The sequence below is a fragment of the Channa argus genome, chromosome 9 (assembly GCF_033026475.1).
Source record: "Channa argus isolate prfri chromosome 9, Channa argus male v1.0, whole genome shotgun sequence".
In the NCBI taxonomy this organism is placed as follows: Eukaryota; Metazoa; Chordata; class Actinopteri; order Anabantiformes; family Channidae; genus Channa; species Channa argus.
In genome coordinates this window covers 4,211,883-4,229,339 of record NC_090205.1, presented here as the reverse complement: position 1 = coordinate 4,229,339, position 17,457 = coordinate 4,211,883, and the positions used below count along the sequence as shown (strand labels likewise).

The 17,457-nt window shown below is 40.4% G+C and overlaps 1 protein-coding gene across 6 annotated transcripts in view; it reads right to left on the bottom strand.

Moving 5' to 3' along the window:
• Positions 1-2,069: 2,069 nt before the first annotated feature.
• Positions 2,070-17,457, bottom strand: part of satb2 (SATB homeobox 2) — a 55,389-nt gene continuing 40,001 nt past the window's right edge. For 5 of the 6 annotated variants that reach the window (XM_067516238.1, XM_067516237.1, XM_067516242.1 and 2 more), the window contains exons 12-14: positions 16,591-16,785; positions 4,710-4,916; positions 2,070-4,565 (exon numbers count right to left, since the gene is read on the bottom strand). In XM_067516238.1, the coding sequence (XP_067372339.1) occupies positions 4,071-4,565; positions 4,710-4,916; positions 16,591-16,785 (897 nt within the window). In that variant the 3' untranslated portion in view covers positions 2,070-4,070. The remainder of the gene's footprint in view (positions 4,566-4,709; positions 4,917-16,590; positions 16,786-17,457) is intronic. The other variant, XM_067516241.1, reaches the window with a different exon arrangement.

The window sequence follows — 17,457 nt, the reverse complement described above, 5'->3', positions numbered from 1 at the left end:
ACAACAGCAAAATCAGATACGTCAGTCTTTAGTGGAACCACACTGTGGGACTAGTTTTCCAAGTCACATGCTACAATATGTTTTTTTCAGTTCTGTTGTCATTCTCTGCTAAGTTAACACGTGTTACCGCAGACAACAGCCACCAATAGCAATGTTACCCCAAACATTATTCCACTGTGGAGACCCCCGTAACGACAAGCGGAAAGCCGTTGATTTTGACATTACAGAATCAACATCTACATTTGACATTACAAAAAAGTGTTCAGATATATTGTGGTGAAAGTTTCTTATTGTAGATGCTTCTTATTAAATATATTTAGTACAATGAAACAACTAAAACTAGTTATTTAAATCAGACACAAAATGGTTTATTTTTTCCTCCAAAAAGCTCATTTGTTTTCACAAAAGTATTAAAAAGACAGCGAGCCTCACTGTTGGACTGGGACATGATACTGAATTACAATGAACATCAGCAACATCAGCTGTCTTCAACAAATGCACCACTATTCAAAAACAGTCCACCAGTCAAATTAAAGAGACTGTGGTAAAGAGATAAACCCTTTAAGTCTTAGCTAGAGTTTGTCAGAAGGCATGCAGGAGATTTGAAATTTAGCTGGAAGAAAGTTCTGCTGTCTGATTAGACTAAAACGGAGCTCTTTGACCTTTAGAGTAGAGTCTTTGAGAGATGAAGAATCCGGACAACAGTTGTGTGTATAGTCTCTTTAATCATAGCCAGGGAACCTTATAACAAGTTCTGGAGAGTCATGTAGTGTCTTGGTGTCCTCCCTTACTAGTATCCCACTACTACAGTCACTCCGTTTTTGAGGACAGCCTGCTCTGCGCAGATTTATACCTTTGCCCTGTTACTTCCATTTCCTAATGATGGATGGAACTGTACTTCAACATCTATTCAGTGACTGCAAAATTTTTCCATAAAATCATTCCATAACTTGTGCTATTCCCAGAGTTGATTTGAGTGTTTCTTTGGTGCTTATGGTGTAGATTTTGGTGAAGCTACTGCTTCATCCGTAACTGAACCTTCCAGCTACAAGCGTATTTATACTGCAATCCTCTGTTTAACTGGACTTCACCAGGTGAGTTCATTTAAAGAGGCAGTCTATTATTTCTGGTTATATTTTAAGTGCAAATACAATCTACAAATTCATGAGACTCAGATCCGCTCTCTCGGCTCTGCCATGACCTCCCTCTCCCAGCTTATATATACTGTAGCTTCGCCTCGCTCTTTATGTTACGCAGTGCTCTGCGTAGCCCTTCATGAGGTTGAACTAGATTTGCTAATACACGAACCAATCAAGCAGAAAAAGTTGCCGTTCTCTAATTGGTTAGAAGGGCAAACCTTGCTCGAAGTGCTTTTAGAAGTGAATATCTCTACACTGCTGCCAGTGGTGTTCAGTTTGTCACAGGAGGCTTCCACCGCATTTCTGCTGGTGCATATTTCCATTAGACATCTGTTTTCACTTTGACATGAGTCTTTTTAGTAAAGTCGTTGTCAAAAAAGTGAAACTAAACCACAAGTCAGCATTGTTCAAACACTTCCAAGGGGCTGTTGAATACTCATTATAAGCACTGTTCTTTTACGTAAGTGTCTGTCACACCTCTGTACCTGCTCACTATGCCTATATTTCTATATTGTGAATTTGTATATTGTCGTCCGAATAAATAAGGTCAGTAAATAAAGTAAACATTGGCAACAGTGGGAGGCCTTCTTAGCTCAGACTCATTGTTTCCCATGTCTGTTGGGTAAATTGGGACTTTTCAGCTTCTAGTAATTCTAATCTCGTGGGACAGGATCAAGAGAGTCACTGCAAGAGCACTGGCTGTGTTTCTGTGTGAATTACTGTCACTGACCACACACTTATTAGGAAGCCCAGCCTTTGTGGCTGTGCACAGACCTTTAATTGATTGGTTTGGAGGACGACTTGGCCCAGATACAGAATGTGTGTCTTTGTTTATGGATGTGTGTGTACTGCATATATGTGTGAACCTATAAAAGTGAGGGGAAAAAAAGAAACAAACACCAACATGATTTTTTTTTTTTTTGAATTCACAAAGTTTAATTCACTTCAACACTGGATGAACTAAGATTTCATTGGAACTGCATTTGAGACTAACCCTGATTCCTGTTATACAGAAAAAGCACAATATTATCATATGGAGTGATTGGAGTCATAATTAAAGGGCAGGTCATCTGTTGGAGTGTAGCAGCCGATCAGGATAGTGGAACGACGCCCCATCCTTTCTCAGTTATCGTTCTGTACATACTCTATTCTTATACACAACTGCACCAGACATATAAAAACAGCTTGAATTCTCTTAAATACTCTTGTGATTGAATTTGCCTAGCACAATGAAATAAACTGATCTCACGGAGTTGTGCAGAGGCAAAGTAAAACAGCACTCTTCTGGCGCTCCAAACTGGCTCAAACACTTAGTCACTCAGCAAAATAAAAAAAAAAGAAAAATGAAAGTGTATCAATAACAATCACTCCTATGTTGGGTATTCACAGACATTAAAAGTGAAGAACAAGAGTCCAAACCCGCCATATTTTCTTGAATGGCTCACAAAAGTAGATTGTCATTAACTGCAGCAAAAAAAAAAACAAACAAAAAAAAAAAGCACACTTTTGCTTTATTTAATTATTTATCTTTTTTGACGTCATACTCACTGCATTTGTTGGACAGAACTATTAAAAATGGCGTAATACAACATGACAGGACTTTTGTTTTTATCCAGTAACACTCAGTAACTGCTTCTTATTTTATTTTCTGTCACTCCGCTCCTTTTCTTCCCCGTCGTTTACGGCAGAGTGCTCTTAATGTCTCTTGTTACCCAAACAACTGCCCGGTTCTGAAAACCAATATTTAAAACCATGGAAATAAAAACTAAAAATAGCGCAGGATGACAGCAATTCTAACCATAATAACAATAATAATAACAATAATGATAATAATAATCATGGATAAAGATAGCAATAAATAGGGTTGGTTAAGTCTAAGTGCGGGTAGGTGTGGTGAAACACAAGACTGTGGGCACCAATTAGAGAGAGAAAAAGGGGGAGAGAGTGAGATGGAGAGAGGGAGAGTGGAAGGGGTGGACTACCGCACATAAAGTGACTGATTGTTTGGTTGCTGAATCTCCACTCTGTCCTTCCTTTCTTGACATTTTTCTCACCACACATATACAAAATGGTGCCAGGAAGGGTTCATAGCCATGGGTACACAGGCCCAAGTGTCCCCTCCACACCACATCCTCTTAATGTCAGCTCATTGTCCTACTTGCCAGACTGTGCGCTGCCCCTCTCTCTCGAGTAATTTTCTAACCTTGCAGTTTTTGTGAGGCTCAAGAAGACTAGTAGTGATTCTTGGGGGTGGTGGTGAGGAGAGGGCAGAATGTCACGTGGTTGTTTCCTTTTTTTTTTTCCACAACGAGATGAAGCTCTCGGATGAACGGTGAATGCCCTCCGTCCGTGTTCTCAGGCAGCCAACAGCGTTAGTAACATCAGCGTTTGTCCTGAGGATTTACAGGATTGTAGAGGTCTCAGAAGGCCTCAGGATCCAGTCTATAAATGTCACTCAACATGGCCACTTCATGTTCTGCCCGACAGTTTCCAATCCCGCCTTCTTGGAGTGTGTCTTCTTGTGATTGGCTACTTTGGATGAAGTTCTGGAGATTTTGTTTGTGTCTGTTCATAGTGTGGAGACATAAGCAGCAAAAGTCCTACTTGCTAATAAAGTCTGAAGGGAATCATTTAAACATTTCTGAGACAACTTTCTTTCACAGTTACAAAACCACTTCTGTGTCACAGCAAACTGCAAACCTACTGTCATTTGCAGTGGTAATTTCAAAGTCTATCTAGTCATTTCAGCGATGTACAGCATAATGGTTTCTCGGTTAATCTGTGCCTACAACAACATGTGTGTCTCGTACAGTTCCTGTGCAGCCTTTTTTCATGAATTTATTTCCAGTTACACATGTCTTTATAATAGTCTTTTCCTTGGTTCCTTTCCCCCTTTCTCTGTTCTCTGTCCTCTCTTCTGTTTGTCAGTCTCTACCTCTGGTAATCAGCCTGTTCTCTAGGACTGGATGGGGAACTTCCGGGTGCCATATTGCCTCCAGGCCGCCCGTGCCCCTTGTCTTTGCCCTCCTCTTGTGCCACGTTGTTACCAGATGATGACTGGCTGGAGTTAGAACTGGAGGAACTTGGAGGCTGGTTTAACCCCCCTGTGCTCCCACCACTCCCCTCTGTGGACTGGTAGATCTCCTCAGCTCCGTCCTCGCTAGACTCGGGGTCCTCTGAGCCTGAAAGCAACTCTTCTTCTCTATAATCACTGACATCCACACCTCCACTGGCAGCAGCACCTTCGCCCAACTCTTTAAGGCGGCCGTGGTGCTTAACGTGGTAGCGCTGGTTCTGGAAGAACTTGATGATGGTGTGTTTGGGCAGATCAAGTTGTGCTGACAAGGTGTGGATTGCTTCCTGGTCTGGATACAGGCCAACATCCTGGATAAAGCTCTGCAGGATACCCAAGGCCTCCAAAGAAATCTAAAATGCACACAGCAGGGATTCAGGAAGGACAAATGGAACAAATAAAACCAAACTTATAAATATGCAAAAAATGCACGATAATCACTAAAGTGGGCCTGTAAGAAAAATGGTCCCAGTCTGACAAAGTAAAACAACCTCCACCTTAGTGCGTGAGCGTGGCTTCTTGTTACTACCAGCACTGCCCACAGTCCCAGGCGGACATCCACCTGCAGTTCCTGCTCCCACATTCTGTGACCCCTCCTCATTCACTGGTGCAGATAACGGTTCTTCACGCATCGGAGACAACCTGTGCTCCTTCAATGGGGCTGGGGGCGGCCTGTGAAGTGCCTGACGAGAAAGGCAAAAGAGCTGATTAATGGGGCACAGTGACCCCTGATCAGCCAGTACCAAATCTGCATAATCTGTCTATGTCCAGTCGTGTACATTTCCTGTGTTAATTAAACCCCCAGAACAGGTGCAGTCAATTATGATTTAAGGAGGCCAGGATAGAAAAAGTTTCCTCATGTACAGGTCCACATCATCATCATGTTTGGATGATAATTTTGTTATACATTACATTACAATTCATATATAATTTTTTTTTTTTTGAAGTAGCATTGTCATTGTATCAACATCTGTCAACGACTCAAATCAAATAATGCCATTTTAAGAATATTTATTATTTATTGATCTGTGAAACTCTACACTCTCGTTGGCTTTAAGGTCGCTTATTTTCTGTAGCCAAATTGCTGATTTTAGTGGGTAATTTTTTCGTAGTGGTGTTTCGCATTCCCACTTTTAACCACTTCCACCGTCTCGGAGCAGATGGGACACAGTTTCGAGCTGCCTGCGGGAATGATGAGCATGTACGCCTCAGTCCATTCCTGATTAAAACCCAGTTTTCTGTGTCAACACGAACCAACAAGCGATGACAGTGGCTTATGTACAATTTTGGTGGTTTTCTTTCACTTATAACTTTATGTTTTTCTTTCCCTGTCACTCCCACTGTTTTCATTTGGAATGCAGATGTTATGCACCTCAACTAATTGAAGGCTCCTTCTACTCTGCCTGTGATTCGCTGATATTCTCACCTTGACCAATCTCAGTCCTCATGCCTCACCCGATGGCAACGAGTACTCAACCAGAAACAGGTAGGTCCCTGTTGCAGTGTAGCAGTGTAGAAACTATGTAGGTCGAAATGTAATCTCTGCCAAAACTGATTAAAAACTCAATAATATGTTGGTTCTGGCTCTGGGTCCGGACAGGACAGACTCTGGTTCCGAAACCAGACAGTTGCTCTACAAGTTAAACATCTTGCAGCATGTGTTTGGCAGTATGTTCCAAAAACATGCTCTATAGTTAGAAACCTAGAGTATTCAGTGGAATATAATCTGTAGCTGCCAGTAAGCTTCTATGATGCAACACATATTACAAAAGAAAAAATAACTGGTTCTCCCCTCCAGCACACAGTAGACAGGGGCTGCAGTTTGAACTGATGGTGGGAACGAGCATTTCACAGCTCACAGAGTGTGACGGTCTATTAACCAGCTCCACGGCTGGCATTCACACTGCTATTTGTCCAGTATACCTTTGACCTAATGTGTGTAAGATTAGCTCTAGTAAAACGCCAACCACTTGTCTGCCAGGAAGTCTCTTATTTACAAACTTATGACACCCCATCATTATTTAACCAGCTTATTCAATAGGGACATAGCATAGAGGGGGACAGAGAGGACGGAGAAATGTAGTAATTTTGGATAAATACTTCGATTAGGTCAGCGATAACTAATTTGATAGTGGAAGAGGTAGATTTATGTAAAATATGGACATAGTTGCTAGACTGAGTGACATTTTGCTTATTAAATTAAATGAACACTGTTGCCCACTCGTGAGGTGATACATACAAAACAGTTTTATGTTGTATATGCACCTTTTAATAAAGAAAAAGGGAAACTTGAAGATTTTTTCACAGATAAAACGCATTAAAAATATACAACACAATTTATTCCAAATATGATACACGCTTTGTTTAAGCCACATACTAGTGAACAGACAATCTCAGATAACAAAACATTATTTCTTCACTGTGTTCGTTTGTTCTATGGTGACGTAGTCGTATAACTTGGCAACTTAAATTTGTGTATCGTCTGCATAGTAACTAATATGAACTTTTGGGAGCTTGTAGGGCTTGAATAAAAAAGGCAACCTCTCCTGTGCGCAGGTGTGTAAGGGCATATAAGTGAATGCAAATGTAACCCGAAATCTAAAATAAGAACTTTTTCAACAAACTCCTGCCTGCTGGTCACCACTGTGGCATTTTCAGTAAATTTTTATTTTTGTGCATGTTAGCTGGCGCGACTCATATTTTGATCAACCAGTGTTATTAATGATTATTAATATCTGCCCCAGCAGCATTATAAACTTCTATTTAACGTAAAAGTGGAGGTTCCTTTTTCTTTGTGGATTTTTTTAAAAGATGTTTAATACAAGGTGGATATAGAAATCAGTTAATTCAGCATTAGATGATACTAAGAAATAACCCTTTCCCCTAAGAGCTGTCTTTGCCGTTTGTTGGCTTCCAGCAGTATTTTTAAATGCAATTCATATTTTGTCACCTACAGTACATGAACAAATTTATACACAAATATGTATATTGACCTATATTGGTCAAAATGCTAACCATCGACATACATGGGTGTGTCGATGGCTTGTCTTTTGTATGTAGCCTGACTGGAAGCCTGAGAAACATGGAAAAGGATTAATTCAAACGAGTTCATTTGGTTTTTCATTGACACTGATTATTCAGTAATTGTGGTCAGAAACGTTCGTAGCTTAGTGTTTTGCAGCAAGATTCATACAAAAAAGTTTTAAACTGTACACATGAGAAGGACTAGAAGTGGTGTGACGACAGGCAAAGGGGCAGAGTAGCATTATACATCGAGCCAGGTCAGGTACGTGTAGAAATGTTTGTTATCTTGATAGGTGGAGACCCCACTGGAAGGGTCCTCTGGTTGTCAGGACCAGCATGAAGGCTTTTCAGGGCAGGGTAGAGTGGTGGAAGGAAAAGTTAGGACTTTGGTTGTTTGTCAGAAGGTAGTGGCTGTTGTGAGAGTGTTGCGGTTGTGTCCCGCCCACTCGCTTTAAGAGCTGGGAGGGGCCTCCCCACTGGAATGCCCAGCTATAAATCTGTGGTGCATTAAAATTAAAGGACCCACATAAAGATAATAGTCATTCGCTTTTCTCTCTCGCTCTTCAATAATAACAGGGTATTACTTAAATAATATTGAGGGCAGGCCAGACCATGAAATTGCTCCAATTTCATTCGCAGGGGCTTTATTTTCAGGGTGGGGGGGCAATTTACAGGAATCCAGTAGGTTTTTATTCCTTTTTTGTCATTTTTCTCTCCCTCCTCCAAATCTTGTGTTTCTTTCACACAAAGTAAAGGTTTTAGATATCAAGAAAAGGCTGTGAGAGGAAAAAAAAAAAGATGTCTATCCCTGCTTTAATAAGGACCACACAGCTACAAACATCCCCCACACACACTCACTGTAAGGGGGGTAAATCATGCAGGGGACTGTGAAACATACAATCTCCCCCACCTCCACCCATTCACATACCTTCATTCATTTCTATGATTATTTGGGCTGACAGCAAGGACTCTTGGATCAATTGCCACACACACGTACACACATGCATGCATGCATGGATAGTGGGGCCTGGTCTCCCTCATGCACTAATGATGATGTTAGACAGCAGAGCCAAACGCACAATGCTGGTTCCATCTTTTAAATTCTATCTCCAGAGTCTTATTGTCTCCCCCTTTCCTTCCTTCCCTCCTTCATCTTTCTTTAACGCTCGCACTCCTTTTCTCAGTTTACTGTCTTTTCCTTCGCTTCCTCTTCCCTGCTAAACTTTCTCCTTTCTCCGCCTCCCTTTCCACTCAGGTCTAATGCATCAGGACACTAATGAAGTGGGCCTCTGCCAAGCCACATGAATCCACGTCCAAGTAAGCCCAAAACTGGTGGATGCCAGGAGCCCCCACCCCCACTCCCTCTATCCTATTCTTCCTCTCCACCACTTCACCTCGCTTCTCTTCCTGCTCTTTTTTTTTTATTATTTTTTTTTTACATTAGCTTCTTCCTTCTTTACCTTCTTTATGTCTCTTTGCCTTGTGCGTTTTGACCTCTGTCCACCTGTTTTTCACTTGAGCAGACCTTTCAATTTCTGCTTAATACCTCTTAAGTTTAATGTTAAATTCTACTGGCTTTATTTAAAGGATAAACAAATCTGCGTTATACCTGGACTTTAAAGAATAATTCTGTATTCATCTTATGCAACGATAATGGCACATTCAGCATCTCTTTTGCTTTTTTGTTTACTGCAAGCAATTTTTTCTCTAAATGAGAGACGACTGACAGTAATGAGTGTATTTTTACAGCAGGCAATGCAATGACATTTGGGTGTGTAGGACTATATAAAGCAGGTGAAAGTCATTAAACCGATCTGCCTTTTTTCAGTAATTAAAATAAAAATTCTGACAAACACTGAGCCTTAGTCATATGTCATGGAAAGTACATTTAGCTAAAGTTAATAATAAAAAGATTGTCACAGGCCTCCAAAAGGACCTACATGACCATTTTCTGATCCTGTGCCCTCATCAGCAGGTCACTGCTTTCCAATAGACATCTGACTGTCACAGAATGATTCATATGTTTTCTGACCTGTCATCCCTATGGTTAAGGTTTGGTCACGTTTAGGGAAAGATCGTGGTTTGGGTTAAAAACCACTTGGTGAAGGGCAAGATCACAGTCAAGGCTAAAAAAAAAAACAAAAACCTTCAGCACTTGGTTAAATTTGGGAAGGATCATGGTTAAAAGAAAACACTGACCGTTCCTCAGTGGTAGAAACTTAACTGAATTCATTTTCTCAAATAAATATGTGTTATTGGAGTATGTTACTTTATCTTAACCTAACCTTTCTAAATACTTTGGTTTTAGATTCAACTAGTGGTGCTGAACCTTTTCTGTTTACCAAAAGGTAAATGAGACCTCGTTTCACATTTCAGATGTCAGGAGTTTTTCACAGTTCTACAGGAGACATTTCACCCCTTTCAGTTTTTAGCGTGGTGCCATTTTAAATGATCCAAAACTTCACAAATAAAGATCAAAGATTAGAGAAAAGTCCAAAAACTGAAAACAGATTTGTGTTTTTCTTCTTTGCTCTACCATTAATCATCTTTAAACCATTCCAAGATTTATTTTGTGACAGTTTGAAGAGCTCTAACCACTGGGCTAAACTGTATATAAGGTAGTTTAAACTGGCTCTACCTTGAGCAGCTCAAGTTGTAAGAACTTCCTCTTTTGCTTGGAGAAAATAAATCCCATAAATCACACGGCCACAAGCTTTTCTCTTCAAGTAAACATGACAATGCACTATTTTTTCTTTTGATGAGGTCTGTTATTTGACTGTAACACAAGTGAGTGACTTTTATTTGCATTTAATGCAAGTTTATACTTTATATTGTTATGCACTACATTCATTTTTTCCCCCACATTGCTGTTGAATACAAAGTAAATCGTAAACTACTCTACATTATATAAGCAATAGTTTAAATATGTTCCACCACAGGATAATATGCCGTTTGGAAATAAATGCATGATACATAAGGACACAAATAACAAAACAATCAAACCGACTTGTCTGTATAATGAGCACTTTTTAAATTTTGAGTGCAGGACTTTTAATTGCAGTCTAGTCATGAAATGACAAACAACCGTTATTAATGCACAATAAATAAAGTTGAACTAGTAAGAAATTCACACAAAAGAATAGAAGAATGATAAAACCAAAATAGTGCTGCTGCCATAATAAAGTGAGGTGAATTATTTTTCTGGAAATGTCATAAAATCAAATTTCTAATATAAATAGATGCTTTAGATCATTTTTGACTGTTTTCCACCTTCATCCCTCCCTTCTCCTGACCATTACCCCTCTTTGGAAGAGACTCCATGTCACTTCAGAGCAACACAATACAAGCCCTGCTCTCCCAAAACCACAAGCACTGGAGCCCTGCAGCCAGACGCGCTCTTCTCATGGCATGATTCAATATTCCTGAAAAACTTTTCTCCGTCTCACTCTTTCCCTTTCTCCCTCTCTCGCCCTCCCTCCCTTTTTCTCTCTCTTTCTCTACTGGAAGCATTGTAAGTGCACTGCAGTAAAAAGAAAAAGTTTTCTTTTAAACGTAAATCAAGGCAAATTACGGCACAGAACTATGAAAGAATTATAGAACATGAAATATTCATCTTCTCCTTAATGAGGTCTAGTCCTCCAGGGTCCCTAACACACACACACGTACACATGCACACATTCTCTAGTGTTTTGCTGAGGGGAGGGGGTAGTGTGTGACCATCAGAGACACCATTAACACAGAGATAAATATGTAATGAAGAAAAAAATCACTTTTCTGTTAGTTTCGTGCATGACTTCACCTTCCCTGGTAATCAGCGTGGTTTTTATTTATAATTTCTGTGTCCTGTCTGACTCTCCTTCACTCACTCTTTTTAATAAGTGTGTGTGGTTCATGGGTCCAGGCTATGGGAGTAGATGAGTCACTGCACATTGCCCTTTTTCTTTGAAAAATAATGTTTCTTTGATGAAAAACGGTATACACATAATGTTATTGAGGCTAGCTGGGAGTGTGTGCATGTTTTCCTGGGGTCACATGTTTTTTTGCAGGCACACTTCTTTTCCTTCAAACTGTGTGTGGTATTCGTTCCATTTATCTGCAATTAAACAATTAACTTAATTTGGGTTTGCCAAAAAGCCCAAACTCCACCCAGCAACAGTGGATAAAAGGCCACCAGGATGCACTAAAGACTGGCGAGGGAAAGAAACACAGAAGCAGCAGCTTCATCTCAGAGCGACTGAGTAAAGACAATGAAGTCATTGTAGCTTTGTCAATCCCTCCCAAAATGTAAGGAAATTTTAAATAGATTTCAGTAGAATCAGCAGCAAATAATGTGATGTCAACAGAACTGAGGATAGTGACTTGAAAAGGTTCATTTGGTATAACCTCTAATATAATTTTTATAGATTATAAGGAAAATGTTGAACAGTTTGATGCCATAGTTCATAACCCCCGCTGGTCGTGATCACTTAATTAGGCAGTAATTTTAATCCCTTTTATTTGTGTTTATCGACAGAATACAAATGTTGTCTGCCTATAAATGCAACAACTACTATAGTGTAGTTAGCACATATTTGTGTTTATTAGTGTGTTATCAACAGCCTTAACTTTTGGAGTTTTGTCATTCAATTCAACTTTATTTACATAGCGCCAATTCACAACAAAGTCATCTCAGGCCACTTTACCGAATAAAGTCAAGATTATAAAGATTTATAGAGAGAAGCCAACAATTCCCCCTGGAGCAAGCCAAAAGCAACAGTGGAGAGGAAAAACTCCCTTTAACGGAAGAACCAGGCTCAGCATCTTCCTATAAACATCTTCCTATCATTGGCCATAATTAATTCAATTATGGTACAGTAGTGCTTAGAAATGATACAGTTACTGAGCATCTTTACCTTAACCTCCAACACGAATTTAAATCCACACAAAAACGAAACCAAAACAAAATCGATTCAACTGACAAATCTCTGTACTGCACGTTTAACCTGAGTTGTGCTGACTGTTTTGCCTCTGGTTTAATTGATGTCACGTTCACTGGGCAGTCAGGACTACTTTGTTACGCCCATAGAAACTAACAGAAAAGTGATTTTTATTTTTCTTCCATAAGTGGGTAGGTTTATTATCGCTGATATATGTGTTCATTTTGCAACATTGGGTCAGCTGGACCGATAGTGATGTAGAGGGGGGAGGTAGGAAACCAATGCACAGGCTGATAACATGTGGAATGAGGGGGTCCTGGATTGCATACAATCACTGTTGATCACTGAGGACGAAAACCAATGAGAGAGATAAAAATTGTGCTTGCAAGTGCATCTACAGGTTAGTTACAGAAACACAGGTTAAGTCTGAAGCGTAGTCAGCACTCTAGCGAAGGTCTCTCGGCTTAGAAATCTAGCTAAACTACACAGAACGCATAATGCAAAAACCTTGTTTTTCCCCAAGTAGTGTTAATACACCTCTAGAAGCTCTTCAGGTGGTCAACCCCACTTTATAATCTCCCAAAAAAGAGATAGAAGTTCTTCGCTGTTTTCAACAAGAGGCATTTGTTGCCGGTTTGGCAACGAGCACCTTAGCATGTGACCAATAAAGAACCTTCGGGTTGAGTGAGACACAGAGAGGAGGAGGGGGTGCAGTGGTTGTTCCTTCCTGTTCTAGTGCACCACTCCTGGGGTCTCAGTCACTGTGAGCGGACACATACACACATCTACACTTGCGGCAAAAATCTATTCAGCAAAAACAATAAAGAAATTATTTATAGTGGAAGGCTTTGCCAAATTAGCTGTGGGATGCACTTAACTGCTAAAACCATATGAATAAGAGCTGTGGAGCGAGCACCAGGACTCCGTCAGTCATGGAGAAGTGTGATGCTGCTCAGGTTACCAACGTGAACACACGTACACACTGCACCTGCAGACTTAATAGACACACTCTGACGGTCCCAGAGCTCCGAACGTGCGGAAAGATCTCACGCTACTCTACAAACAGTCCAGTCAAAACACACATTTGTTTACTGTACAGCTATGAGTCAGGGAAGCACCGCATTCATTTTTCATGTGTTTTCGTGGTTGGTTGTTGCAGTTTTAGAGACCGTCTTATTGTCCAAAGACAAAGGAATGCTCACATTACCAACTATCAGTGTGACATTTTGTGTATGTGTGGCAGATGGGACGCATGTGTGGTCTGGGGTGGCAGGCTGGCTGGAGCCTGAGGTTGGTGAAAGCTTCATCTGGGTAAGGAGGGGGGTCTGAAGACACCAACAAGAACACACACACCTCATTCCCCATTAATAAATCACCAGTGTTTCACCACAGTTCATGTAGGGTGGGTGGGGGTGGAGGGGATAAGGGATGGGTGTCATGATGGGGAGTTTTATTTTTAGCATTTGCGGATGGTGTGAGGGGGCAGAGGAATGTGTTAATGGTGCCACCGCAGCTTCCTCCCCATCTTCCCACCGGCCTTTAATACAGAGCCCTGTATGGGAAGAGTGGAGGTGGGTGGGGCTGAAAAACAACTCCTACAATTCATGTAGAGATACAAAATGGGAAGTTTCAACATTTGCCTGTTTTTGATTTATGGCATATGGTACAGTATATACTATATGTGGTACATAATAGCCTTGCATATGGTGGGGGACCCCGGGTGGTAGTTAAGAGACACATTCTCACACAGGATCTGGGCTCAAACCTGCCAAATGTATTTAAGCAAATAGTGAAGTTAGTCTGTGTGTCAAACCCTGAGCTTTGATCTTTTTGCAGTGCAGCCAGTGAGAAGTTTGACAAGATGTTTTCTGCTGCTCTGACCTGCTGCACATTAGATGATTAAAAAAGATATGTCAATTCATTTGCAAATGATTAGAAGATTGTCACTCTGACATGTCCTTGGCACAAAGACTGAAAAAGAGACATCTCGCTGGGGAAAGGAACAAATTCAAGCAAATCTAAAGCTCAATAATTCACCCGAGTGACCTCCTGAACTTTGTTACCAATGAACACTATGACTATGATCTTGGCCGAACTGACTAACCTGGGTACATTTATTTTCTAATATTTATTTGGTTGAAATCTTTTCTCAACCTTTTTTCAGCGTGACCCACCCTCCCAGTTTTTAAATTTCCAATATAAAAATGGCCGATGCCTGAAGTGCATTCTAGCATTGGCTTAAATTGCACATTGCGGTTCTAAAAAACTCTTCCATAAGAAGCTCTTATACTTGTTAGTTTGAAAATCCATTACTGATGAAGATCATATGCTGTGGTTGAAAGCTCCAGAACAATAACTGCATTGGATGTGATGTTTTTTTTCAACTGCTAGGTGAAGAAACATTGACAGGAGAATAGAAAAATGTAAATTCTAACTTCTAAAATAACTGGATGATAACATGATTGAACTTTAAACCTCATCATCAACCATCATCTAAATTATATAAACAGCTCTGTACTACTTCAACACTCTGTCTAGTTCTCAAATAGCAAAGTCAATAACCTGACCTCAATCCAAGACATATTTTACTTACTGAAGACTAGATTTAAGGCAAAAAAAAAAAACCCAAAAAAACCAAAGCCCGGAGAAAAGCTAACAGCAAAGATGGCTGCCGTACAGGCCTGACAGATTTAATGGGGTGATACCAAATGTCTGCTGATTTCAACCACTGACTCTGAAGGACTTACAGTAATTCCTCATTTACAGATATGCTTTCCACTTAATCATGTCAAATGTTTCTTACATAGAAGCTTGCAGTTGGATCCAAAGTAGAGAATATGAACTCAAACTGCAAAATTTGACCTTTCTGTCTACAAAGAATTCAGCATAGAGACTAAAGTTTCCAATAAACACAACGCAACTAATCTATCGCACTTTGTTTTGCCTCCAATATGTATGCAATTCGAGAATTACTTCATTTGAAAACGTTTTTCACGTTTATTTTAAGATGCCAGTGAGAGTTTTGGATATGAAAAGGGTTAAACGTCCTGTGGTGCAGCTATGTTATTTTGCTGTTCGCAGTTGAATTGCACTTCAATGTTTATTTAACGTGTTAGAAAGTTGCTTTTATATTCATATTTTTAGTGTCTCCTTCTTAAAACCATGACAGATGAGTTCTTATCGTTGCAGCTGAGGATTGATTAAAAAGCCAGAGAAACAGGGTGGATTCACTTATTGAACGAGACCAACACATCCGTGCATGGGTTTCCTTCTCCCTCCCCTCTCTGCCCTTCTTCAGCCTCTGCCTCAAAACCTAATGGGGCATTTCCTCCAGTGCCACACCACCCAGCAACACTGTTTACACTTGGTTCCGCTGGGGCACACACAGACACACAAACACATGTGCACACACAACAAGATCAAACAGTACTGCATATACTTGTGTGGAATAAATATAATGACTAAATAATAATGACAGGTGTGGTCTCTGAGGGTGGAGAAACTCAGTTTGGTACTTTGTTGGATATACAGTTGTGGATTTACACTACAGCTGGGTGCACGGCTCTGCATCTGTTCATGTGCTGTTTATGTGGCTTATTATGTGGAGCCTATTTGTACCTGATCTAACACTGTGTACTGCGATTATATTCGGAGGAAGTGGACATGTTGAAGTTCTAGATTTGGTAAACGTGTGGAAGTGATCGGGAGATAAAATGAAAACTAGACCTCGTATAAACATGTTTCCAATCAAGATACATGTTTCTTTATCAAATACTGATTTCGCATCAAAATCAAAACGGATGTCAGAAAGATTTGATGTCTAAATGCATTTTTTTAGACAGTGGTGTAAGAAGTATTCAGATCTTTAACTGAATTAAAAGTACTAGTACTGTACAGAAAGTTCATTATGCATTACTCTATTGCAATAAAAGCTCTCAACTTAGGTATTAGTCAGTATCAAATTACGTTAAATAAGAAGCTGCAAAACTTGCTGATCAAGGAGAAATGATTGAAAGTTTGGGTAGGATGCACATTTCTACCTAGAGGGTTAGAAAAAAGTATTAGCTAAAAAAATACTTTTTTTTTAACATTTTCCAACTATTATTTTTACTCAGTGATTATCTACATTACATATACTGCTGATAAACTGATTGACAACACTCATGTTGCTTGCTAAGAAAAAAACTCAAGTCAAGTACAACGTAATTCTTAATTACAGTAGCTTCACTTTTAACAGATGTCATTTCTTGTTGACCTCTGCGGAATTTTTGGTTTTTTAGTGTGTTTATCAGAAATGCAAACTCCCTCTAGGATTAAAAGTTGTCTAAATCATGAATTCCAGGTGTTATGAAAACCCCATTCAGGGTGTACATCACATCTGGATGTGGAGAGTCGCATGTTAACATCAGCTGTAAATACACTGGCATCTGATTCTTACTTGTGGGTCCTGTGGCAGATGGAGAACGGTGTGCAGCCTCTCGGTGTGATGGTGCCTGGACTCCTCCTCGTACGCCAGGTCTCTGTCGGCCTGTGGCAGGGTGAGAAACCTCCGGATGGTGCACAGGTTCTCCCACAGAGTGCGGTTCTCCGGGCTGGGGTTCTCTTTCCACCGGAGCAGCTCACACAACCAACCCTGGAGCAGAGGCACAGATGGGGAAAGAAGGTGAAGCTTGATGCTAAAGAAATACTTATTTTAGGAGGCGGACTGTATTTCTTTCTTGCTCAGACATTTGGTACCACTCTTGTGTCTGTATAGTAAATATAAGGCTACAGCCAGAGGCCAGTTAGCTTAGCACAAAGAGCTATCTTCTCAGCTAAGATTCATGAGATAAAGTAAAAACATTATTCCTTTAATCATCTATCATGTATTTTAGGATAAGGGGATTCCGTTCTGCCTGATCCTCCTTGTATTGTGCATTGTTTTATGAGCCTTTTTATGGGCCCCCTGCAGCTGTGGGGCCCAGGGATCAACATCTTTCACTCTACGAGCAGTGGCAGTAGGTGAAGGATTAAGTGTCATAAAGAAAAGTCAAAGTGTAGAGTTGTACAGGGGAAGTGAGATGTACAAAACGCGAGCAAAGGTGAGATATAGTAAAAAGCGCAATTAGTTTGGCAGAAAAAGTTGGAATTGTGTGAGGTGGTGTTGGGGGTAAATGCAGGAGAGGAAGATGGAGAAGATTCAATTATATCTGCTAGACTGGTTCAGTTTGCGACACCAGCTGTTGTGTTCAACCAGCCACCTTGGGCAGCATGCACTGCTAATAACCCGATCGTCTCTCGTCTTCCCCACTCTCCGTCCTTGTGG